At 44.1% G+C, this 25,466-nt stretch overlaps 1 protein-coding gene and 2 non-coding genes across 3 annotated transcripts in view; 2 read left to right on the forward strand and 1 right to left on the reverse strand.

Moving 5' to 3' along the window:
* The first annotated feature begins 331 nt into the window (after positions 1 to 331).
* Positions 332 to 413, forward strand: TRNAL-AAG (transfer RNA leucine (anticodon AAG)). Its single transcript has one exon. It is a non-coding gene; the product is annotated as a tRNA-Leu (tRNA).
* A 5,654-nt stretch (positions 414 to 6,067) lies between these two features.
* On the forward strand, positions 6,068 to 6,149 carry TRNAL-AAG (transfer RNA leucine (anticodon AAG)). Its single transcript has one exon. It is a non-coding gene; the product is annotated as a tRNA-Leu (tRNA).
* A 5,660-nt stretch (positions 6,150 to 11,809) lies between these two features.
* Hira (histone cell cycle regulator-like protein) overlaps positions 11,810 to 25,466 on the reverse strand; it is a 64,858-nt gene continuing 51,201 nt past the window's right edge. Inside the window, exons 22-23 of the mRNA XM_075685743.1 lie at positions 20,173 to 20,258; positions 11,810 to 16,895 (exon numbers count right to left, since the gene is read on the reverse strand). Coding sequence (XP_075541858.1) covers positions 16,761 to 16,895; positions 20,173 to 20,258 — 221 coding nt within the window. The 3' untranslated portion in view covers positions 11,810 to 16,760. The remainder of the gene's footprint in view (positions 16,896 to 20,172; positions 20,259 to 25,466) is intronic.

The following is a 25,466-nucleotide window of genomic DNA, read 5'->3' on the forward strand; positions in this document are numbered from 1 at the left end:
TCAAAAGAGACCATGCCACGTGACAGCTTCCCTGCTGCGCAATCGCGGACAAGCCGCCTATTCGGGCATGCATGAGAAGCTGTCGGCGCCGTTGCCCGGCAGAATATTAATCGCCATGAGCAAAACATATAACAGCCTTTAAACATCTACGAAAAAGCATTACGCAAAATTGCCAGACTTACTTGTTCTTTCGTTTTATGTTGTATTAAGGTTCCTTTCATTATCTCTCTTGTTTTTCCTTTTCACCAGATTCTTTGTCCATAGAAAAGGTACACGAGTCGGCGTTTGCCGTCTTTTCAACAATGGCGATTGTTTTAGGCACGTATGCATGGGTAGCATGGCCGAGCGTTCTAAGGCTCTGGTTTAAGGCACCAGTCTCTTCGAGGGCGTGGGTTCGAATCCCACCGCTGCCAAAAAGTTAAGCTTCTTTTGTTTACACTACAGCTGAAAGTGCTCCCCGTTATCAGGGGGAGCACTTTCAGCCAGGCACGCTTTCCAGTGTGACGAAATCGCTTTGTATTTTTATTAAGCGAAAACCTTCAAAAGGTTTGTTTTTGCGGTAGTCAGCCACACGTGGCAACAATAATTTCCATGCCAGACAAAAAAGTACGTGGTAGATTAGGCGTTTCGTTTACGGCGGAGGAATGTCTCCGCATTGTGACAATGCTCCAGTAACTGCAGACAGTATTTTGCAAAGAGTATGTACGTGTCCGTTCCAAGAGGGTGTGTTCCAAGTAAAGCGTGCTGACAGTGTCACACCAAGCACCTTATGTTCTTCGACAGTGTTCACTCCTTGCCTGTACATTGCACAAAATGCTGCCTTTTAGCACAGGAGGTTTGTTTCCAGCACAAAAAAAAAATATTAGTTTTGCTTTAGGTAAATTACACTTAAGTCTGTTTCACTGCGACCAACAGCTCAAATTACCCCACTGCAAGATTGCGTCTTTTTACCAATTCCCTCGCTACTGGACCAGATAAAGTGACGGTGTAGTCATCAACTTACCTTACAAATTCAGCAGTTGCATCAAACTTTACTATATCGTTCCCACAGAAAAAAATAAAATGTGTCGGTACTAACACGCTCCCCTACGGCACGCCTCTGACTGCAGTATGTAAAGATGACTACTCGTTGCCTAACCACACGCACTGAAGACCGTTCTTAAAATTTAATTATGGGGTTTTACGTGCAAAAACTACGTTTTGATTACTGGGCACGCCGTAATGAAGGGCTCCGGAATTATTTGGACCACTAGAGGTTGTTTAACGTGCACTTAAATCTAAGTACACGGGTGTTTTCGCATTTCGCCCCCATCAACGTCTGTTCTCAAGAAACGATCTCAACAAATTTAGGGGCGTTCAACGAATTCCTCAAATTGAAAGCTCCTGAAGAAGAACGTCATAATCTAGTTGATCAAAAGCTTTACTAACGTCTACAAATAAACCTAAAGTGCATTTAACAGATTGTCCAACTTCTGAATCGAACGGAGCGTCAGACAAAAAAATAACGTCTTTATTTCATGAACGAGAAGAAGGGGGACGCGAGCGGGCGCGATTGTTGTTAGTCACAACCATACGAAGCCAACAGGCAATGAATCCAAGGAAAGCACAGAGAAAGTTATTTGTAGTTTCTCATCGAACTGTAGAAATGATAAGATCACGGGAAAGATAAGTGAACGAAAAGAACAACTTACCGCTGGTACCATGGTAACCAAATCCCCAGCTTCCGCATTGCGCATACGCTGCATTCTCAATCCCCCCTCCCCCCCTCCACCTCCTTTGAATGAGCCTACGTTAATTTAGAAATGGCGCAAAGCTCTTGCCTCGATTTTTGAAGCAATCACGAATTATATATATATATATATATATATATATATATATATATATATATATATATATATATATATATATATATATATATATATATATTAAAGGGACGAATACAAAAATCGCACCAAGTTTCATGGTGTAGGGTCTGTAAGGATAACCTCAGCAGAAGGGTGGGAAATCACGTGTGGTATCAATGATTCGTGGGTCTGTGCAATTATCAAAGCGGCATTGTGATCACCTTGTAGTAATCATATATATATATATATATATATATATATATATATATATATATATATATATATATATATTATAAAGGGGGTTTTGGGATCGTTCTCCACCTGCGGCAAGCTGTTTTTTCATTCGCTTTCATTTCCATTAATTTATCGTTTCATTATTTCATTTATTAAGCAGATGTAAATTACCCTGTGTTGTCCTTGGTGTCAGTATGTGTTCGCTTCTCATAATATGACTATATATATATATATATATATATATATATATATATATATATATATATATATATATATATATATATATATATATCAGAAAAAGATGCAACTGTCTGGGTAAATACTCACAGTGAAGTAGACGCGCGGATGAAGCGGTTTATTGACGTTTCGGCCGACTCTGATGAAGGCCGGACCACGGCCGAAACGTCAATAAGAAGCAAGTTGCCTTCATAACATGTCTTTCGACAGTGACCACGCTTGTCTGCTTGGGCCACGTTACCGAGGCGATCATTTAGGAAGGCACCGACGACAAAATTTTGTACCCCGCTTTTCTTGCTTCTTCAGATAGCTGTCTACTCTGTAACCGTAGTGTCATGCCATAATTAATTGAACGCATCCTCTTTTTAAGGTTACCATTTCACAATGCTCACCAAATGGACTACGGCTTCTTATAGCGTAATCTTTGTTTAGAAAGTATATCTGTACGTCGCGAAAATCGGAGGTAGTGGCGAAAGCTGGACGCACGACCGCATAACTTCTCTGCACTCCACACGAAATAGTAAGCTTGGTTTTCAGCTTTCGCTTTTGTTAGGAGTAAAGATACGGAGTGCTCTTCATCGTTTTCACCTATGCTACATAGGGTGCCTCAATGTCCTCCTCATCCTAAGCTTCGTACGAAGCTAAGGAGGAGGAGGCGGCGCGCATTGAGGCACCCTATTTCAAATCTCCTCCCATATTACTCTCTCTTTTACTATATATATATACATATATATATCTATATATATATATATATAGATACAGTGAAGTAGACGCGCGTATGAAGCTGTTTATTGACGTTTCGGCCGACTCTGATGAAGGCCGGACCCCGGCCGAAACGTCAATAAACCGCTTCATACGCGCGTCTACTCTTTCTATATATATATATATATATATATATATATATATATATATATATATATATATATATATAAAGAGAGAGAGAGTAATATGGGAGGAGATTTGAAAATAGGGTGCCTCAATCCACGCCGCCTCCTCCTCCTTAGCTTCGTACGAAGCTTAGGACGAGGAGGACATTGAGGCACCCTACGTAGCATAGGTGAAAACGACGAAGAGCACTCCGTATCTTTACTCCTAACAAAAGCGAAAGCTGAAAACCAAGCTTACTATTTCGTGCGGAGCGCAGAGAAGTTATGCGGTCGTGCGTCCAGCTTTCGCCACTACCTCCGATTTTCGCGACGTAGATATATACTTTCTAAACAAAGATTACGCTATAAGAAGCCGTACTCCATTTGGTGAGCATTCTGAAATGGTAACCTTAAAAGAGGATGTGTTCAATTAATTATGGCATGGCACTATGGTTACAGAGTAGACAGCTATCTGAAGAATCAAGAAAAGCGATGGCATGACACTACGGTTACAGAGTAGACAGCTATCTGAAGAAGCAAGAAAAGTGGGGTACAAAATTTTGTCGTCGGTGCCTTCCTGAATGATCGCCTCGGTAACGTGGCCCAAGCAGACAAGCGTGGTCACTGTCGAAAGACATGTTATGAAGGCAACTGGCTTCTTTTGCTTTCGTCGTTGTCAGCGTTATGGACTGGCGGATAAAATGCAGGGTGTCTACCAAGTTGACAATTCCAAAATCCCTGAGTTTTCCAGGCTTTGCCTGAGTGACTTAGAACTTTGTTTTATGTCAAGACGGGCTCCCTACATAATGTCGCCCAATGGTGTCACTCTCTAGTAAGCATGTTAAAAATAAACAACGTAATCCAGCTTGAATAGTAAGGGGTAGTGTTTATTTTATTCAAAAAGAAAGCAGAATGGAGGGGTTAGTAAAATGCACAGCGAATAAGATATCTTCGAAAGAAATAGTAAAACCCATTGCAAATCGAGTCGAACATTCTCAAATACGAATAAAAAAGAGATGCATACAGAATATTTTCAAATATGAGCTATTTCTATCAACTAATAGCAAGCTAACTGGTATGAGGTCCGAACTTCATCACAAGTGAGATTCTCTCGCAACAGCTGGTAAGTCAACCTCAACTGTCCTGATATACTCTCAGCCCGCGCACGACACCTCAGCGTTGCGGTGATTCACTGTTTCTTATTTTATTTTTTGCTTGGATGAGGGACACCTGCATTTCGGCGTCAGCCAACGCTTGGCTTTTAGAGTGCAAGCTCCTTCAAAAATGCGGCGGCCTGCTTCGTTTCCCGTTCATTGCTCAATGCGTAGGTCCTTTGTCTTCTTGTTCTTCGGCTGCGCGTTCGCCACACGGACTCTTTGAAGCATCCTCTTGAACAATTGTAGTCAGCGTACGATTTTTTTTGGCTCCGGTCGCGAAAACGTCCGAAAAAAATGAAAAGCTCTGAAGGCCTGTCAGTACACTTATTGGGCATATCGGTGCTCGTACGGTGACAGGAGGTGGCGGGTATGGTATGGTATGATGAACTTTATTTAATGTCCTGAAGATCAACCCTTAGGTTGACGCAGGCGGCTCCCACGTCGGGACAGTAAGGTTTAACCTTACCGCCGTATCATGGGCCTTCTGGACGGCCTGTACTTGATCGAAAAGACCTTCCCTGTGTAGGACTCGCTGCCACCAGTCGCTCTCCTTGTCACAGTCTGTGAAAGTCACAGGACACTGCCAAAGCATGTGATCCAGAGTAATGATGCCATTACACTTCTCGCAATTTATTGGTATCTCTCTTTCAGGATATATCTTGTTAATAAAGTTTGGACTTGGATAAGTTCTTGTTTGCAACAATCTCAGAGTCACCGCTTGAGCTCTATTAAGCTTAGCGTGTGGCATTGGGAATTCCCTTCTGTTCATGTAGTACTGCCTCGTGATTTCATTATATGTAAGTAACTGGTCCCTGTTCTCCTCCTGTATATTATTAAGGTCCTGGTCGCGTAGTGCACGGATAGTAAGTCCTCGTGCAGCTGCGTTAGCCATCTCGTTGCAAGGAATACATACTGCGTCCCGTGACAGTTGCCCCTTCCCACACTTGTTATGCTTCACAGCGTAACGTTGCTGTAATGAAGCGAAGCTGACTTTTGGGAACCGGCATTATGCAACGCGCCGTGCTTTCCGAACTTCAAAGGCAACCGCAATGGCCACAAACGCAGTGTCGGTGCCATTGCTGACAGCGGCGAATTCTTTCAATGAGAAACACGGCACAGAACGGCAAGAAGCTTAATACCGAACCTCGAAGCAGCTAGGCCTAGCATTGCCTCGGTGGTGCCTACGGCTGCCAGCGGATCTGCGTGCGAGTATGCCTCGAGGCGGCGAGGCTATCAAAATGGCGGCGGTTGTGGCTTTTATTAATGCCGCTTCGGACCTGCGGTCACCGCAAAAGTTTGGAAAATCTGACGGTGAAGGGCTTGCATCCGAAATTTCAGACGTTCTCATACATTGACCCTATGTAGCCGCGAAGTCGTCCGAATTATCTGGCGTCCAGAAAGTCGCTCGTTGACTGTACTCTGGCAACTCCTCCAGCCTACGACGCAGCGTCAAAGACCATTCGTTCCTCTCTGTTACTCGAGACAGCATTACCGCGATTTTCGTTCCTTTTCAGTAAAATTAGATCATTTTCCCTGATAGAGGCACAAATTCCCAGAGTTTTCCCCGACCTTTTCCAGACTGCATAAAATCCACGAGAATTCCGTTTTCACGGTTGGTAGACACCCTGAAATGTTTTAGTCAACAGACAAGGCGTGTTCGAAACATTTTGGTTAAAGCAGCCATTTGCAGCCGTCAGGAACGATGATAATTGCGCACCATGACTCCATCGGTAGCGTGGCCGAGCGGTCTAAGGCGCTGGTTTAAGGCACCAGTCTCTTCGGGGGCGTGGGTTCGAATCCCACCGCTGCCACATTTTTTTCTGCGTTAATAAATATTTTGTTCTTTTATTTTAATCACTGAAATAATTGCTGTATACCGTGAACGCTAGAAAGCAGGAATAACTTTTTAAATTTTGTTTCTTGCAAAAGCAAACTAACCATAATGGCTGTCCCGGTTGAGCGGTAGCTTCAACGCAAATTTCGCATGATCAGTTCAGTCTGTCAGAACTGTTGAAAGCATAAATAGTTACTTTTACTTTTTCATTATTCCTTTTTCTTTACGTGCAAAATCTATTGGAGCCTCCAAGGTGTACCAGTCATATTTGTGACCGTTGCAAATAGTTATCACCGTCATTAAGAATATTTCACGTCGTGGGAAAAGGGGTGAAAAAAAAAAAAGAGTAGAGGTAAAGCATGGCCCGCTTGCGCCATGCGGGTGAAAGAGGCGAATCGATCGTTGCTTTCCTCCTGATTTTTTTTTTTATTTTCTACCAGCACACGCCGCAGTCCGAGACATAAAAGCTGGGCTTAAATTTCCTACCAGAGGGATTCCGAAAGGCGACAAGGTCCAAGAATATTGCCCGAAAAATATACGGATACCCTGCAGCATTACAAATTCAAAAGGAGGGTATGCCCCCCACCGCACCCCACTCTAACCAGAGAAGGTACAGTTGCTCTGCGGTGTCTCGAAACAAGCTTGACTATATATATATATATATATATATATATGCACACGGCATTATAATGCATAGAATGCACCCAACCCGATTCTCATACCTTTGCCGATCCTGCGGGGCGCCAGACACCCTTCGTCACTTCGTGATTGCACTGTTGGGTTCTGCAAGGTTAGGACACCTAACCTTGCAGAACCGAACAATCAAAAAGAATCGATGACAAAAGCACAGAAGACCGCCAAAATCGTGGGATGCCATGCTCGTGGCCACGGACTTGGAGGACCAGTGCAAGCTGGTGAAGCAGGCCAGGGAATCAGCAAAGGCCAATGGCTACCTGGACTGAGGAGGCGACTAATTCACATTATCAAACATTTCTTCTCTTTCTTACCTTAACTATTTCATCGCAAGCAATGAAGCAAGTATTACACGCATCCGCGGCGTAGGCCTTTCTCAGCATAGTATCCTCCACTTAGTCCACCAGACCTTGCCGCCATTCACACCACAAGTAACAGGCCTTTGCACCTCTAATTCAACAAGCGCCAGTGCATCCCCAATACCAACACCAACTTTTACACCTAAGATGGACAACTATTGCATTTTCATCAGACCAATAAGGATGTGAAATTTCCCGTGGCAAAGAAATCTTAGGCTTCAGTAGACAATGGTGAGATTTTTTCTCGCCGCATCCGGCCCCTTCAATACAATCGTACCAATTGAGCTGGAACCCCATGCACGAGCGCACCTCGACGGAGCAGAGCGGTCGAAAGCAAACACCAGTATACCTACGTATACCACAATACCAAATACCTCGTAGGTATACCACAAGTATACCTACGAACACCAGTAGCGCGTGAGGCCAACACACTCTAGAGAACTTAAGGCCTTCTGACTGTACCTTCGCCCCCTGAGCTACGTCACGCAAAAGAGGCCCACGTGCAGCGTGCTACGAAGCTACGAGCAGCGCACCTGTGTTGAAAATGAGGTGCGGAAGACCTAGTGGACGACAATGGCGATAACAATTCGATTAGTTCCGGGAACCCTTCTGCTCCTTGGATACCTTTCATAACAGGAACAGCGCAAAAAAGATGACGACGGTGTGAAAGGACACAGGACGAGCGCTGACTCACAGTTACGTTTACTGAAACACACGTCAGCTACATAAGCGACACAAGCGATCACATGGTCAATCGAGGAACGCACAACCGGGCCACGTGTATACAGGGCATCCGTTACCGTATCGAGCTATCTAGGCAAGTTAATTCCTGCTGAGAAAGAGCGATCGAAGGCTGGCTAATGCAACACGTGCCCTTTCGCTCAATGTGGGCTGCTTCCCACGACCAATCTGGTGAATGCATCAGTATGTTCAAACAAAATTGTTGTCTCTTTGAGCAGAGGCTTACACTTACATTGCCGGCAATGAGCAGACACATGCGTGTAATCATTCTTGTCCAAGGACAATTCATGCTCTCTAAGTCTTACATTTATGCAACGGCTGGTTTCCCATGTACACTCACCTACACTTGAGCGGGAAAGAGTATATCACACTGGTAGTGCAGCCTACATACTTAACATGTTTCACTTTTAACCTTACGTTAGGATTATGTTCTGCTCCACTTTCTCGTCTTTCAACCGCCGGACAAATAGCACTCAATATTCCAGGAGCCGAAAAGACAACCTGCACTCCATAACAACCTGCAGCGTTATTCAGGCCATGAGATAGGCGATGTGCATAGGGTACAACTTCCACGTCCTTCCTGCTATTTCCTTCGGCCTTCTGCCTCCTCGGATTTTTTACCCATTTAATAAATTTCTTAGAGCTGCCCATTATTAAGCTACCCGGGTACTCAGCTTCCTCCAGCCCGACTACCTGATGTGCAAAGGCATCACTCATTGCATACCCACATGTTTATACCAGGATGGCACGAAGTACGGAGATGCAAATGGCCTTTTTTACTACTTTATAAAGACCTGAGGTGAAGTTCAACAGGTGCTTGGCAGAACGGGGGAAGCATTCCCAACAGACATGATCGTCTAGAACACATAGTCTAAGGTCAAGGTATTGTGGTTCATCCTCTTTTGGTTGCTTCGAGGTGAACCTCAAACCCTAACCAAGCTCACTAAAAATGCCCATTATTTCGTCCACCTTGTTGGTAGAGTCGTCTCTGTCTATTAAAACCGAAAGATCATCAACATATCTGAATGTCTTGATGGCTATCCCAGAAAGACGCCGGTCTAATGCCATATTCACCTGCGCTAAAAAAATGCTACTCAGGACGGGATCGACTCTAGATCCGATACAGATACCAGCCTTTTGTATGAAAAGCGAGTCATTCCATCCGGTCATTGTCGACCTCAGGTAACAAGACGAAAGTTCAAGAAACCTTTCAACAGTAGCACCACATTTTTGGACAAACCGCATTTCATAATTCTTCTCCATAATGCATGCCTTGACACTTCACATTAATTGGTTGTGAGGCAAAGAATAAAAAAAGATCCTCTACGTCCACACTAAAAGCGGCACACCTTCGTGGATTATTTGGCGAGAGGTATTCGACAATGCTCTCAGAATTCGGGATAACCAGAGGATCGGCCAGTTTTAGCGAGGCAAGGTGGACTTGTAAAATCGTGGAACCTTTGCTTTGCCAAGTGTTCCTTTCAGTTACGATGACCCGGAACGGTATCTCCGGTTTGTGGGTCTTCACAGAGAAGAATACCTTTAACTGTCCCTCTTTTTCTTTCTTAACACGCTTGTGAAGGCCTTCTAGGCTTAAAGCACCAAGAAGTGCCACTGCCTTTTCCTTCACTTTGGCTACATTATCTTTCACTTCTTTAAAGGTCTTACCAATAGCCAAACTTGCCTTATCCTGATAAACCCCTTTAGGTAACACCACAAAAGAATCTTCTTTGTCCAAAACAGCGACCCTTAACCCATTGTTCACTAACGAGTCCACAGTTTTATCCAACAGGTGAGCTTTATGCCTCTAGTTTTAGCCCTGGCGCACACATCAGTACTCTCCGACACACACCTTGGCTGAACGCTTTCATCAGTCCTTCTTGCTATAGACCGAGCAAGTCCCACCTTTTCAGCCGGTACCGAACGGGGTTCAAAGCAATGTTTTGGACCCAAATCAAGCAATTTCTTGTGGTCTTCCGGTAGTGTGGCGTCACCGGTAAGCTGTATTTGCCCTTTTCCCTGAACAGGCTTCCTGATATGCTTCTCTGTAGGTAGGCTCCGTCGCGTTTGATTCCATAGAAACTCCATGGTTTGATGCGTAGTCCTGCACCACTCCTTGTACGTTGTGCCCAACACTTCTGCAGACCCCACTTCACACGAAGTACGAAGGCAATCTTGGAAGAAACGGGCTTGTCGCCACCCACTCATAGCACAAAATCTTCTCTAATCTCCGGCAATGTCCGGACGATGGGCGTAGGAAACCGCAAACTGACTGCACATCTGCTGAACACGTGCCCCGTTTGGCATACCAGGATACCACCCTCGCCTTGCACACACAAACCACTATAAGAGACGCCAAAAGCGCCGGGTTATTAAGAAAACTGCGTTCACAAAAAACACGGCCCAATGTACAAGAAGTATACTATATTAAAGTGGAAAGCTGGGTGAGTTGGTTTACATTTATAGTGGGAACAGCGCGAACAAGACGACAACGGAGTGAAAGGACACAGGACGAGCGCTGACAGCGCAGGTCAGCCGACAGCTTCACGTTGCCTCACGTAGCGAGCGCGCGCAGCACGGCAATGTAGTTGGCGTCACATGTGAGAGGGCGCCACTCAAAGATCTCGGTGATAATCATAAAAGCTCCCTTTGCACCTTAAAGGGAGCTTAAAGTAACTATTTTTTGAACTTTTGCGTGTCATTTTATGTCACGATGATAATCCGTTTTGGAATGCGATGTAATCATCACAGAAGTCCTGCGAAAGGACAGCTCTGCACTGTAAAACAGAGCTCCTACGTGTCGTAGACTTGAAGTGACAACCAGTAGTTCACACTTATAAACTGTCCCAGTCCTCTTGCTCCATTCTTCACTTTTACCTTTCCAGTAGCAACAAGTGATGAATAATATGGAACCTTTATACGGCATTTTGTGCCAAGCCAGAATTTTGCCTGATGGTGCCAAACATTGCAGCTGCAGAGAACGAGGTTTTGTCAGAGCAGCCCATCAGGTTTTTCTTTGGCCTACCCTTAGGGCCTAGGAACCCTTAATCAGACTAGTTTCCCGGCCACACGCTTGGAGGCCTACAGCACCACTCTGACAAGCGCACCTCGCAAGAATAAGCTGGCAAACAAAACTGCCCACTCCTATCTCATGGCAAAGGGAGTGGATAGCCCCTTGCATATATATAGGCCCACACAGGCTTTTCAGACAACGGCCAAACAAGTCACTTTGACAGAATGAGTATTGAAGACACTGTGTCATGGTAAGCATAGAATTACATTCAACAAGACGAGGTCAGCAGATCTGTCACTTCTGTAACAGAATGCAGCACACGACCAGGCTGATCTAGATGATAGCGCAGATAAGTTTAGATAACGAAATATATCCATGCTACAATGCATGATAGCTATCTATACTTTCATTATGCTTTCATTCATAGGCACATGTACATATTTATTGTACATTTGCACAATGAAAATTCAATTGAGTCAGTGCTTGTATTGTCTACTCCTCTGCCGTCCTTGTTCATTTCAAGCTGTACCTGTTACCATGAATATCTGCCAATTTGACCCACTTTCATTCTGCTCTGAGAAGCAAACATTCCAGAGAGTCAGTGGGTAATGTATGTACGCAAATTCAAGCAAGAACACATGTTTTGAAGTTTCAATAGTTTAGAAATTTTCAACACGCAACTGCTGCCATATGAAGATGGGCTCCGACTTGATTTGCCCAGAATAATGCTTTGAGCACCATGCTCTGCTACATACCGATGATGGAAATATCTCAGAGAAATTGTAATGCATCCCTGTTAACACTTATCCAAGATAGCAGCAGCCAGGTTGCTAGAGGTATTATACAAATTTATTTTTTGTTTTTGCGATGCAAAGAGCGATGGTTGTACATGAAAAAGAGGGTGGGCAGTAACAAAGGTAAAACACTATATCACCGAAAATGCGAAATATACATAGCAAAGGGGAAAATATCAAAACAAAATATGAATCAACAAAAGAAAAAAAGCAGAAAACACTCATGCTGATATGACCACTATAAATACAGATGATGCGTCCAAAGGTGAAAAAAAAAGAACAGGAAAAAGAAAACAACGAAATGACTTGCATTAAAAAAAGAGCCTTTTTTTTTTCTCTATTTACAACATGACACGGGCAGTGTTCGAGCCAAGTTGCTTCATGCACATATACACTTTCTTGGCCAAAATATTACAATGCAGTGGTTGTGATTTACACACTCCTCTACCACTATTGAGCTTGTCCCACAAGGCAACTTCCACTGCAGAGCTATACCACTGCCCCTGCACAATTAGCATTGCATTGCTACATCCCTGCTAGGAAAAATGTCCTGCCATACTAATCACATCAATCAGCAATTGGCTATGTCAATCAATAAGCAGAACTGATACTATCAGCATTTAATTCATTTTAACCTGTTCAGAACTAAAATTATGATATTTGAAGGCTATGTGTGACACTATATATTTTTTTCTTTTTTTTTTTTTTGCTGAGAAATACCTAAAACCTACTACTGCTGGCACTGGTACCAGGGCCAGTAGTAGTAGCGGTAGTAGTAGTAGCACTAGCAGTACAATGTGGAAGCAAGGTAATAAACTAGCTACCCTTGCAAGGGAGATAGACCATTTCATTAAGTGCAGTGGATTTCATTACATACTTGACGCCCGAATACAATGAAGTACAATTCAAACACTTTCCTGCAAAAAGTCTTTCAAGCAAGTTTATGTACAGTCCTGAAGTGCCCAGTATCTTTAACCACCCTCTAAAGTAACCTGCCAATATGGCAGAAGTATTAGTCAAGCTTTGTACATTAAAGCCGGCACTCAGGCATCCACTCCTGCAAACATTCCAGGGAGGAAAGCAACACTTCTCCCGTAACTCAGGTATGCACCTACACATACTGTCTTAAATTTGCGACACTGAACTGTGTGATGTGCATTGTTAACCGATGAACACTTAATATATCAATTTGAACTGTGTTCCCACTGTGTACCAGCATGCGAGCACATAAGATGTGCCGTGGGCTATCTGCTTTTAAGCTCTTGCATTTCGCATGAATGCCAGACAGCTAGTTACTATGTCTTAACATACTTGCACACACCAACATTAGCAAAATACCTTTTGACAGAGTGTAGCTTACGGTAAGCAGTTATTTCACGACACTAATGCAACTGACTGCTTACGCTGTCAATGAGCCTTCACAACTTTTTTTTAAACGAATGTGAATATGGAACATATTCCATATATGGAATATATATATATGGAATATGTGAACATTACAATCTTTGGCTCGCTAGAGCGTCTATCAAGACGAAGATTTATACTAATTTCATATCTCTTGCACTTAATATTTCGGCCCAGCTCCAATAACATTCTTTTCAGAAAAAGACAGTGCTCTCAAATTTGAAAACATTGTTGCAGAAAAAGTGAACAACGTAGGCCAGTACACTGCACATACAATTAGGCAGAACTCCCAGTGAAATAAAACATGCTGCAGTCTATATGAACTTTTCCTTTTTCATAAAATTGTGGCCACGAAAAAATTACGGCCAGTGCATAGTTCTCTCACAAACTGCGCAAAACTGCAAACTGCCAGTATTATGCATACATAGTATAAATACAAAAAACTGAGCTGAGGTGACAGGTTGCCAGACATTGCATTGTCTATGCATGTGCCACCATCTAAAATGTTGTACAGACCAGAGAAATCATTAAAAAACCAGCTGTTCTGTGTTTATAAAATTTGTTAATAAATTGCGAACAGATTCAATTGATTCAGTAAGAAAGATTTCCCATTGGAATTGGTCCAGCCTGACATTGCGGGACGTCATGTGGTAGCTTCACATAAATGTTCAAGCTACGCCTGTACCATGCACAGAGCGTTTTAGCCACCACACATACATTTCAGCATTGCCCTTTTACTGTAATACCAGGGCAAAGCCATGACCAGCAGCGCTGGTGGCGACACCTCATCACACTGTGCTCAACCAAACTGCTTGGACCTTCCAGTCTCGACATAATGCACACGGATATAACAATTTGTTGGACATAACAAATTATTGTATGTAAGAAAGTAAATACACAAATTTTGTCATCAGTATTAGCAGGCACTGAATATGCTATCACAAGGGCATTTCCATGTCAGCTGTGACTTCAATTACAGTGTGCTTTGACTGTATGACATTCTGCGGCTGTGTATCCTTACTTGCTGGCACAATCAGTTTGCAATAATGCGTAATTCATAATATTAAACACTTTTCCCCACCAGGAAATGTCGCACAAAGAAATGTTCCAGCATGTTCTCGTCTAAATAACGTGTCATCGACTGGTACCAATGTTGCAGCTTTTTCCGTTTCTGCCACAGTATTATGCGAAAGCGTTAACTCTAGTAAAACTAATAACTAATGGATAAACCTATCTCATCAATGCATTAGCTACTATAAACCTCTATGTTTTACACTACATTGCTTATGCTAATTTATTCATAGATCAATTTTCTAACTGATTCAAAGCACCTAGGTGAACACAATTGCTCCTCGCTGCTTGAACGTATGTGCATGTGTGTTGTGTCGCAAAGCTTTCTTTTGCAGAATGCCACCAAAATGAAGCATTTCAACAGTAACATAAACTTACAAAAACCAAAACAAGGAAAAAAGAAAAGGGAGACGTTTTCAATAACTTTGCCTATTATTTCTAAACCACTTCCTCAACATCTATTTTGTCACGTGTAACTTCGATTCTGTGGTTTAACATCTGCCAAGGAATTCCAAGTTTATACAGTGCCCCTACATGATTTCCTGTAAATAAGATATTTATATTAAAGAAAGCATCCATCCTTACTCTTTTCAACGCAAACTCTTAGTTGCCCGTAGTGCCAAGAAATGGCAAGATCAGCAATAAGCTGCAAGAATCGAAACAAAAATAGCATCGGCATCTCGAACTCAACGGTAAGGATAGGCTTCCAAGGACAAATTGTTAACGTCAATACGAACAGCACAGCAATGAGAGAGGCATAAACAATGTTTTGGTTAGCAGTGAGGAAAGTACGTGAGCGGGAAGAACTGAACGTCTACACTGTGAAATGGCCTGTGCGGCAAATGTTCTCATGGTATTTAGAATAGTACAGGACCTCTACTTCAGATTCGAAGGGACACTATAAAACACACTGGTTCAGAAATTCACTAAGACGTAACATACAAAAACAAAATTAAAAGAAGTGCCTGCACTCACACGTTTGGGGTCATGCAACTGTACCGTGGACACCAAAAGTGGATGAAACACAGTGCTGCAATTGAACTCTCACATCCACGCACGTGCCTCAACTCAACCCCTTCCCTTAGGCATAAAAGGCTGTGCCATTCCTAAACTAAAGTAATCACTCTGCTTCAGCAATGCTTCCCAGCGATTCCTGTGACAAAAAGTTGTTTGAGATAGTCATATCACTTCAGCAATGCTCCTCAGGCTCTTTCAAAGATCAGTTGCTTGAGATAGTCACTCTGCTTCAGTAGTGCTTCTTGGTAGCTCTTGAGTTGAGCAGTTGCTTGAGATAGTTGCATCACTTAAGTAATGCTCCTGAGCAACTTGTTTCAGCAGTGTTCCTAAAAGTCCTACAAAGAGGATTTGCTTGAAATAGTCGCTCTGCTTCAGTAATAATCGTTGACCGCATGAGATAAGGAGCTGCTTGAGATAGTCATATCTCATCGATAATGCTCAACAGTAACCACTATAGTGAGGAGTTGCTTGATGTAATCAACCGAGTGCTAATTTCGATTAATTTAGGGTAAAGAGTCAGTTGAAAAACGCTCCTCTGCTGCCAGTGGCTGTTTAAAAAATAACAGTGCAGGAATTGCTGACTAGTGCTGTTCAAGCACAGTGAACATTTCAGTCAAGGTGTGGTGTTGCCCTCCACTTGACAAAGTGCAAGTAACGCAGTAATGCGACCTAGCAGGAACTGAGTCCATGGTGTACTTGTGCATAAATAACCACAGCAATGGCATGCTCGTGCCAGGAATAATGAGCGCCTCAATTTGGATTCGGTCACAGTACCAGGCTCCAATTTTAGTGTGCACAGTATTCAACACTACATATCTGTTTCACAAATCTTGATACAGTCCTTCTATGCATGTCAGCGACACTGCATGGCAAGCACACCGATCCTGTTGTTACAGCTGAGTTCCAACACGCCTACATCCCGAAAGCGCTTATCGAGAAACATAATGTGGCTTAACAATGAGACTATACAGAGAAATAAATTGTTTGTACGCTGCGAATGTCCCAGAGTGACAGATCGATACGATGCAGCTGGTAAAAATATTAAGACCACAACAACTTCCCATGCAAACTTTGGAAATTACATGAGCAATGTCTTTCTTGTTCTTCCACACTGGTCTTGGCACACCAGCGATGGCACGGCGATGTCGTCACTGCATTGAAATCCTGGCACGGTTTGCTAAGAAACACCTCAACAGCAGTCACCGGTGCACCACATTTAAAATAGGCTTCTCAGACAGTACTTCTCACCATGCATTTCAGAAATCTCAAAACCACCATTTCCTCTTCTCTTCACAGCAGCCATAGCAAACAGGCAATGACGAGACAGCTGCACCGAAAGGTTCAAGATTCTGGTACACGCACTGCTAAAGGAAAGGCTGCGGGGGTCATCACAGCTCCACCATGAGAGCTTTCCCCATTCGTGCTAGAGTTTCTTCAGTTTGTGCTATAGGCCTGACAGGTGAGAGTGAATAATGTCTAGCGTTGCAGGTTGTAGATCAACCATTTGGCAGCAGGCTCTCATTGGCAGCCATGTCCAACTGTTCTTTGAACTCTGTGAAGAGCCGTTGAAGCCGCAAGTTTGAAGCCAGGAAGGGCAACACCTCTTGGAGAAGGCCTCGCTTGTCCAAGCCCTGTGAGAAGCATGGTTCAAATTATATTTATTAGCACTACAACCCCTCAAGAGACTGTCAAAAGCTACGACAGCACGTAGACAATGTGATCACCAAATGTTGCTGCACACAAACGGACTACGAATAAAAGGTGAACCTCCCAACCTGGACTCATGAAAGCAAGATGAAAAAGGAGATTAAAAAAAAAATACATTTTTGCAATAGGCCTTCACAAATGTAGGTGCCATGTAAAAGTTGCACCCCCTGTTGCTAATGATGCGAAATATATTAGGCTTGTTGGCTATGCCACTACTCCCAAGGTCAATGCAGCAAATGCAGTTACTGCAGTGGGTGCAGTCTTTTTGAAAACGAACCAGCTCTGCTACACAAACCACACTGATTTTACAACAAACCACGCTGACTGAGAGCCTGCACCGAACATTCTCTAACCACAAAACCCAAGTGTTGTGCCTGGTGCTTCTGACTGGAGTTCTCTAAGACATCAAAGCTTCTCTCCACCTAAAGGTTTCCTTCCCACTTCAAAGACTAATACTGCTTTCTGTATGAGTAACAATGCACCTGTCAAGGGATTTTCATTTATAATGGAACCCCACACCACTGCAGACCTACTATTCATGCTGCCAGACCCATACCTACCAACCTAAAAACTTAAAAATTTATCAAAACCCTGCAGACAGACCATCAGAAGTGGGAGGGGGGAATCACATGCAATTTACTTGATCACACAAATTACTTGATCAGACTGATAGTTATAAAAAAAGTAATGGTACATTCATGATCCTTAGGCAGAGGTACAGGTGACAAATATAGCTGGAGAGATGATAAACATCAATGAATGAAGTAAAATGCCACCGAATTTACCACTTGTACCTTGTACTGCTGATGCGAGAAAAGTTCAGCTAATTTCATATGTCCCCGTCAGCTCACAAAAGCCAGTGCCTACTCCCATGAACTGATGTAGAGAACCTGCTTGTGCACAAACAAAATGCACTCAACAGGTTAGGACACTTACGAGTGCTTAGTGAACAGGTACTAGTTACATTCTGGTCATTTCCGCCACTGACATATGCAGCTATTCAGTCGTCATCTTCGTTCATCTTCTTCTAAAATAGGCCACTGATTATGTACACTAATCTCACAGGTCCTGCCAAGTCAATACAGAAATGCAAAATAAGTTCAAGGGGCCTTTTTATCAATCAAGAAATGCATTTAAAATTAAAATGTACCATTTCAGAAATACTTTGCTCTAAAGAGTACTTCAATACGTTCACCAGAAGAGCAGTTATTGGCAATCAAACACTCCTGTAGCGGTGCTTCTACTCCTTCTTCAATGCCTTGCACTGCGAAGGCTATGGCAGAGCGGGACATGACCACAATGCTCCGTCTACTGAATGTCACCGTGGTGAGCAGTTCAAATTTGATTTTAAATGTTCATGCAGACACCATCATTTCCAATTTTAGCAACTACGACACGTCAAATGCAGTTGTTCTCATAGAGCCACAGTGCGCTCAGCCAGCCAACTCACCGCAGCACCTCGCTGCAGCTGCGTTATCTACACTACGCAGCAGATTGCAGCTACATGCAACTGTAGTGCGCATTTGCAGCATTTGCTTTGTGCATGACACGGCTTGACTCGCACTCATATGCTCCAGTCTGGCCGTGCTACGTGGTATGGACTGGCTTCGTCCTGCACCAGCTTGACCAACAGATAGTAGCCACAAACAACTTGTGCATATTGTAGCGCTATTAATAGCTCAATATGAAGCAAGTTTGTCAAGGCATGTAACCAGCAGCAGCCAAGAGTGACCGCACTCTGGCAAGCATTCTTGTGGTCTGAGTTCCACATGGTTTGAGGCTAGCTGAGTGTTCAAAACTAATCGAAATTAGCTAGACCCGACGGCTATGACTACGGTTATCTTCCCTCCTCATTACATGTCCTCCCCATGCCCATTTCTTTTTGAAATCAAGAAAAAGAAATGGGCATGGGGAGGACATGTAATGAGGAGGGAAGATAACCGATGGTCATTAAGGGTTACGGACTGGATCCCAAGGGAAGGGAAGGGAAGCGTAGCAGGGGGCGGCAGAAAGTTAGGTGGGCGGATGAGATTAAGAAGTTTCCAGGCATGGCATGGCCACAATTAGTACATGACCGGGTTTGTTGGAGAAGTATGGGAGAGGCCTTTGCCCTGCAGTGAGCGTAACCAGGCTGATGATGATGATGACGGCTACGACATCAATAATCAGGGTGGCCAAAGTTTAATTCCTGCACAGGCGGCCGAGGCCACGCTTAAGCAGACAATGGCCAGCTTCTTCTGGAACTACATAATTATTATCGAAATCCGAAAACAGGTTTTCGCTTACTTCAGCCTGTTTACTAAGCTGTGTCAATAATTATACACAGTTACAGTAAGAAGAAGCGCACTGATCCAAACACCCTTGTTGAATGATGCCAGCTCTTGACCAATAGCAGCTGCGTATGGGAATCTGCTGTACTACGAAATAAAGCAACCCATAAAGAAGTAGGAGCAGGCTTCTGTTGAAAAGAGAGTTTTTGAGAAAAAGGTGACAATGCGCTCCGCCTGCGAGCTCCATGGGCTGCCCACGACCGCAAAACTTGGCTAAAACGTTCGCAGTAGTGTACGCTATCCGCAGACTGTTTTTTTCATAAATCCTGAAGGGTGGTTCAGGACCCCTTTCATTAAACCGTGGCAAGAATGCAATTTCAATGCAACCATGATATAAGAAAAAAAATTTGTAGAAATTGTAGTTTCGTGCTACACTCAGTTGGATGACCCAATTGTTCCCTTTCATGATACTTCCTCCACCTTGCGGGATTCCGCAGAGCTGATTTGCCATATTCTGTGTCCCTGTGCTTCGAGTTGTCGATCAATTCGCCCACGCGCTGCGATCTGCTAGCCTCCTGGTTAGTTCAGATGGTAGAATGACCGCCCCAGGAAGGCGTTGGTCCCGGTTTCGAATCCCCGAGCAGGACGAATTTTTTCCTCAACTGCAAAGCGTTCCTTCTGGGAAACCCATATGAGATTGCTTTGTAGTTTCATGCTACATTCGAACAAATAACAATTTTTCCCTTTTATGACATTCCTCCACCTTATACGATTCCATAGAACTAATTTGTCAAATTCAGAATGCTTTTACTTTTATCAATGTCTGTTTTTTGCTACCATATTTTCTGCCACCCTGACAGGTGCGATGAACGTAACTTTTCTTTATCAAGTGCTTCTATTACTTTGATAAGATAGACAGCTGTATGCATACCAGTACAGAGGGCTCCCATGACTGTGAGTTGCCACCAATAGGGCCAAGAAATTGGGTGCAGAGATCTTTCAGCCTCCCTTCCAAACCTGGAACAAGGGGTGAATTATCTGAGAAAAACAGTCACATAATATAGCAACTCTGTAATTCAACCTCTCCTCATTACACGTCTTTCTTGAGCCACTAGTTGGATCAAGGAGGTTTAACAAGCACACAAGCACTAAAATGGAAAGAGGACATCATTCTCACATGTCCTGAACTACGTGTCTTCTTTATCTTGTCCTTCTAAACATATTTGTGTACGCAGAAATCTAAGCAAGTGTGCAACCCGAAGCCATATTTGTAATGTGATGGAACTGACAGAATGCAGGTGTGCAGAAAGGACTGTAACCCCTTAGTGCACTGCTAAGCTTTAAGTTTACCTACAATACAGGGGTGTGCCTATGCCAAAGCATGATTCAACACATGTCACAACTGCAACCATTTTCTTCTGGCAAGCACTTGTACAAGTAGTTTTATCAACCTAAAGGTAGTCTTAACTGAGCAGTGCAGTTTAAAACTTTGCTAGTGGGCTGGGGTTAGAGCCAGCTTATAAAACAAAGCAGTAAGGCCTGCCAAGCACCGTTGAACCCCATTTACATTTTCAGCCACTGACAGTGCAAACAACCAGAGTAGGTGAAGCCACGATTGGCATCTGCAGAGGCATCTGACTAAAGGATGTCCAAATGCATCTTTACTAGAGACGACGTATTCTCCTTTAGCCTAAGAAATCAGTTTAAACATACACAGCAATCCCTAATTAGAAAGAAATCACTTTACTCAGAATATCGCTGTATTTGAAATTTCTTCCAGTCCCGACCCAAATGCATCCATTTTAAGCCGCATTACTTAAAGCGCACGAAGAGCTTGATTAGCTTAGAGCGAAGTGGCAGGCGAAGGCATCGCCGCCGCCGAGCGGCTGCGATTCTTTTGTGCATGCAATGTCAAATTAATACCGCCGATAAGTTAGTCTCATGCAGGCACAGAACAGGCCACAAAAGTACCAAACCCACGACCGATGACCGCCTAGTAATGGGTACCAAGCAAGTGCCGAGTTCTCTCAGCTGTTTACTGCGGAGTGAATGGAAGCTGTCAAATTCTATGGTGCAATGCACCCTCGGTCGCACTCGCATTAACTCGGTCGCAATCGCATCACTGGTGCCCCCGTGATAGAATCCACACGAAAGTAAAGTTTTCCTGAGGCTTTGCGATGCCAGAAAACCACGGTCTCTTGGATGCCAAAAAGTGGCCAAAAGACCACGGGTGGACATGCACCATAGCATTTCATGGGGTGCACTCGATGAGCAAAGTTTTACCACTTTAAAGAGCATTTCCTGGCACTGAAACATGCCGAAAAGCACAAAATAAGTGTCCCTCCGATTATAAGTGCCATGTTCGACGCAAGGAGCTACGTTCACAAATCGGGAAGACGGTTTTGGGGAAGCCGATCTAGAAATTTGCACGCCACTCGCCATAATCGGCCTGCATCGCAATAAAACACTGCCCCTAGGTTCGTTGCACTTTTAACGGTACAAATCAACCAATAACTTGCCAAAAACTCGAAAAATCCGAGCGTCGCCAGTGGCAAGTGAAGCTGTCAACATGGTGGCTCAACACAAGCTGGTGTTTCCCTGGCAATTTTCTCAGGCCGGTCATGCTCAATTCGCGCCATCCGACTTTACACAAATGATCTAACTGCATGGAAGGGCCATTGAATTTTGTTCCTAGACATTTGTCAATGGCCTGGACAAGACAGTGCGTCAAAAAACTCTCATTTTGCAAACTTCATGGCTGCGCACGTCAGGAAAAAATTGCCCAGTGATCACGCAACGCCTCTACTGCAAAACCATTCAGTTTTCACAATCAAACTGCACAATCGCAATGGGTGGCTAATCATTTTTTCAGCACTACAAACGCAACCTCAGACTTGAGCCACAGCATTTGCAGCATTTTCCAGAGCGATACTCTCGTAGTCTCCTGTGACCTCCGCACGCCCCCCATAGAAGCGGCCACTGCCTTTCCCTCCTCATTCGCTCTCCAGTCTGCTAGCCGTTTGGACACCAGTCACTCCTCTCACTAGCCTTCATGTCAACTCCTCGCCTCTCGCTGCCAGTTTCGACGTCACTAATCCTCTGAAGCTGTCCTCTTCCGGCCTACCCTCCCAAGCACAATCTTCCACCAATGGGTGCCCTTGCACGGTTCCTGCTTCTTGGTCTCCACAACTCCAGATCGTTTTTCTTCCGCTACACATGAAGCCGATGCCAAGCCCACTATTTCAACTGTCGCCAACACCAGCGCACATTGACGAGGAAAGCGAGATGCCCTGACAACATTTTGAAGCTACTGCCTTCTGCGTTGCCCACTGCGTTCAGTCACTTTGGTGCCGACGGCGTGTTTTGTTAGGCGTGCCTCGTGTGTGCTTTTGTGGTCTACCGTGATAAATGGCTCCGTTAGTCTCTGGGCTAAAGTGTCTGACTTCGGAGCAGAAAGTTCTGCTGCAAAAAGAAGTGGGAAAAAGCGGCCAGCAGAAAACTGACATCGCAACGGAATTCAGCCGTCTACTTTATCAACTGTATTGAAACACAAGGATGCTGTTCTGGACAGCTTTGAAAAGAGCTTCTCGGATAAGAGAAAGAGGAATCGTGGTTCGAAATACCTCGAAGTGGCTGAAGAACACCAGGAGTGCGAACCTTCCCGTACATGGAGCTGCACTTACTACAAACGCCGAAGCTCTCGCCCTCCAAATGGGCTAATAAGATTTCAAGTGCAGCAATGGCTAGCTTGAGCGGTTCAAGAAAGGACACAGTGTGATCTCAAAGTTGATTGTTGGCGAAAGCGCAACCATAAATCGGTGACACTGTAGACATATGGTGCCAACATTGGCTCCAAGCTCTACTTAAAGTATGAAAAGGCACCTACAACCTAGATGAGGTTGCGCTTTTCTACAAGATGCTACTGAATCGCACATTTACTACCGCTGGTGGATCCTCATCGGGAGGAAAACGAGAGCAAGTAGTGTGTCATGGTGCTATTTGGTGCCAATGCAAAAAACAAGGACAAGCTTCCCTTGCTAATACTGGGAAAGGCAGAGAAGCTGTGGTGTTTCCGAAATTCCACTATTCCTAAGGAATGCATCTACAGAAGTAACAAGTGAGCATGGATGACTGCTGCTATTTTTACAGACCAGGTGTGCCTTCTGGATAGACGGTTCGACACAAAGAATCAGCAAATGCTTTTCACAATTGACAATTGTCCTAGCCATGGGAAGATCCAACAACCTCAAGGTGATTGCTGTGGAATTTTTGCCCGCAAACACAACTGCGGTACTGCAGCCGATGGATCAGGGCATCATTGAGACCACTCGTAAGCTGTACTGCAAGGTTCTTTTGCAGCACGTGCTCACAGCGTATGATGCCAGCAAGAGGTACAACATTGATTTGCTTGGTGCGATCCATTTGCTGAAGTTTTAATGGAAAGAACTCGCACCTTCAAAGATCGCCAACTGCTTTGCGCATGCCAGTTTTTTTCTGCGCAGTCGTCAGCGACCCTGCCAATGACCAGCCTGACGATGACCGGACTTGCAGTGATCTGTACGAGGCTGTTCATAAAATTGCTAGAAAAGAGGTAGAGGGCGACTTCGAGACATTCGTGTTGGCTGATGCTGCTGCTCTCGTGGTCGCCCCAGTGATGGATGCAGAGATACTAATTGACACTGTTGGTGGCCCCAACGATGACGAGGAGCCACATGAAGTGCGAACTATGGTGCAGACACGGGAGTACCTACACCTGCTGCGAAATAAGGTTGAATGCAAGGGCGGCCTCATGCAATGCTTGCAGGGGTTGCTCACACCCAAGAACATGAAACAGCCAAAGTTCACTGTCTTTTTTTTGTACCTGAATAAAGTTTTGCTCCACTGAATACATTGTATTTAGACTTCTTCGCAGTTCTAGCGCAATTACAGCTTGACTGCTATAGCTTTTTCCGAGTGGTTGCTTATATTGAATTACCACTTATAACAAATTTTCTCGACGTCCTGCTGACTTGCTTATAACGAAGGATTACTGTACTTCATTGTATGCGTGCAGCAGCACAGCTGATCAATGAACAACGTGTTTCACATATAGTTTCAGTGTTATTCCGGTCAAAGATGTTTGAAGCGGCGGCTGAGCACATGTGCATGTTGTGATTATAATTTAAGCCATGATAAAAGCATGGTTATCACAGAGTGCAACATACACATATAGTCAAACTTTATTCTAACAAAGTGGAATACGCAACGATAATATTTCCATTATACAGTCGAATCTCGTTCCTACGAACACGCTTAATCCAAACTTTCGGTTTATTCGAACTAATGCTGTTGTCCCATCAAAGCTATGTGTATTCCAATGAGCGAAAAAGCCCAGTAATTCAAACACGCAAGCATTTGAGATGACTAATTCGAACATACTCAGCTCCGACAATGCTTTCAGCAGTGCGCCAAATCACATGGCGGCACCTCCGAATAGCATACCTCTGACCGCACGCCATAGAGGAACAGCTTAGGAGAGATTTCTCAATGCCGTGCACAATGGGAAAAAAATGCCGTGGCGGAAATTTGTACACAGGCGTGCGCAGGTGCGCATCACTGATTACTTCTATTCGTGGCGGGTTAGTGACTTCTGTTAACGGCACTGCCAGGTACCCCAAAGAGTCAATGTATAAGAATGTCTGAAATTTCGGATGCGAGAAACCTTTGACCTCTGACTTTCTGGACTTTTTTCCATGACCGCAGGTCTGAAACGGCATTAATCGAAGCCATCACCACCGCGATTTCGATTATCGCGCCGCCTCGAGCTGGCACTCTCGCACACAGATCCACTGGCAGCCGTAGCCACACCATGGCAATGCTAGGCCTAGCTACTTCGATGTTCGCTACCAATATTTTAGCTATTCAGTGGCGTGTTTTTCATTGAAACAATTTGCCGCTGTTAGCAATGGCACCGACTCCATCTTTGTAATCCTCACCCGTGTCTTCGGAGTGCGAAAAGCACGGCGCGTCGCATAACTCTGGTTCCTGAAAGTCAACTTCGCCCCAATACAGCAGTTTTATGCGGTGAAGCATACGAAGTTCGAAGGGGCAATTTTCACGGGACCCATATGTTTCCTTTTATTAAACACGCGTACACCCACGGCGTCCTATCACGGTACGGGCATCGATACACCTAATAATCGACTGTCATTTGTAAATACGTGTGAATAACTCTTGCGGAACTCC

This window comes from Dermacentor variabilis, chromosome 3 (genome assembly GCF_050947875.1).
Source record: "Dermacentor variabilis isolate Ectoservices chromosome 3, ASM5094787v1, whole genome shotgun sequence".
NCBI lineage: Eukaryota > Metazoa > Arthropoda > Arachnida > Ixodida > Ixodidae > Dermacentor > Dermacentor variabilis.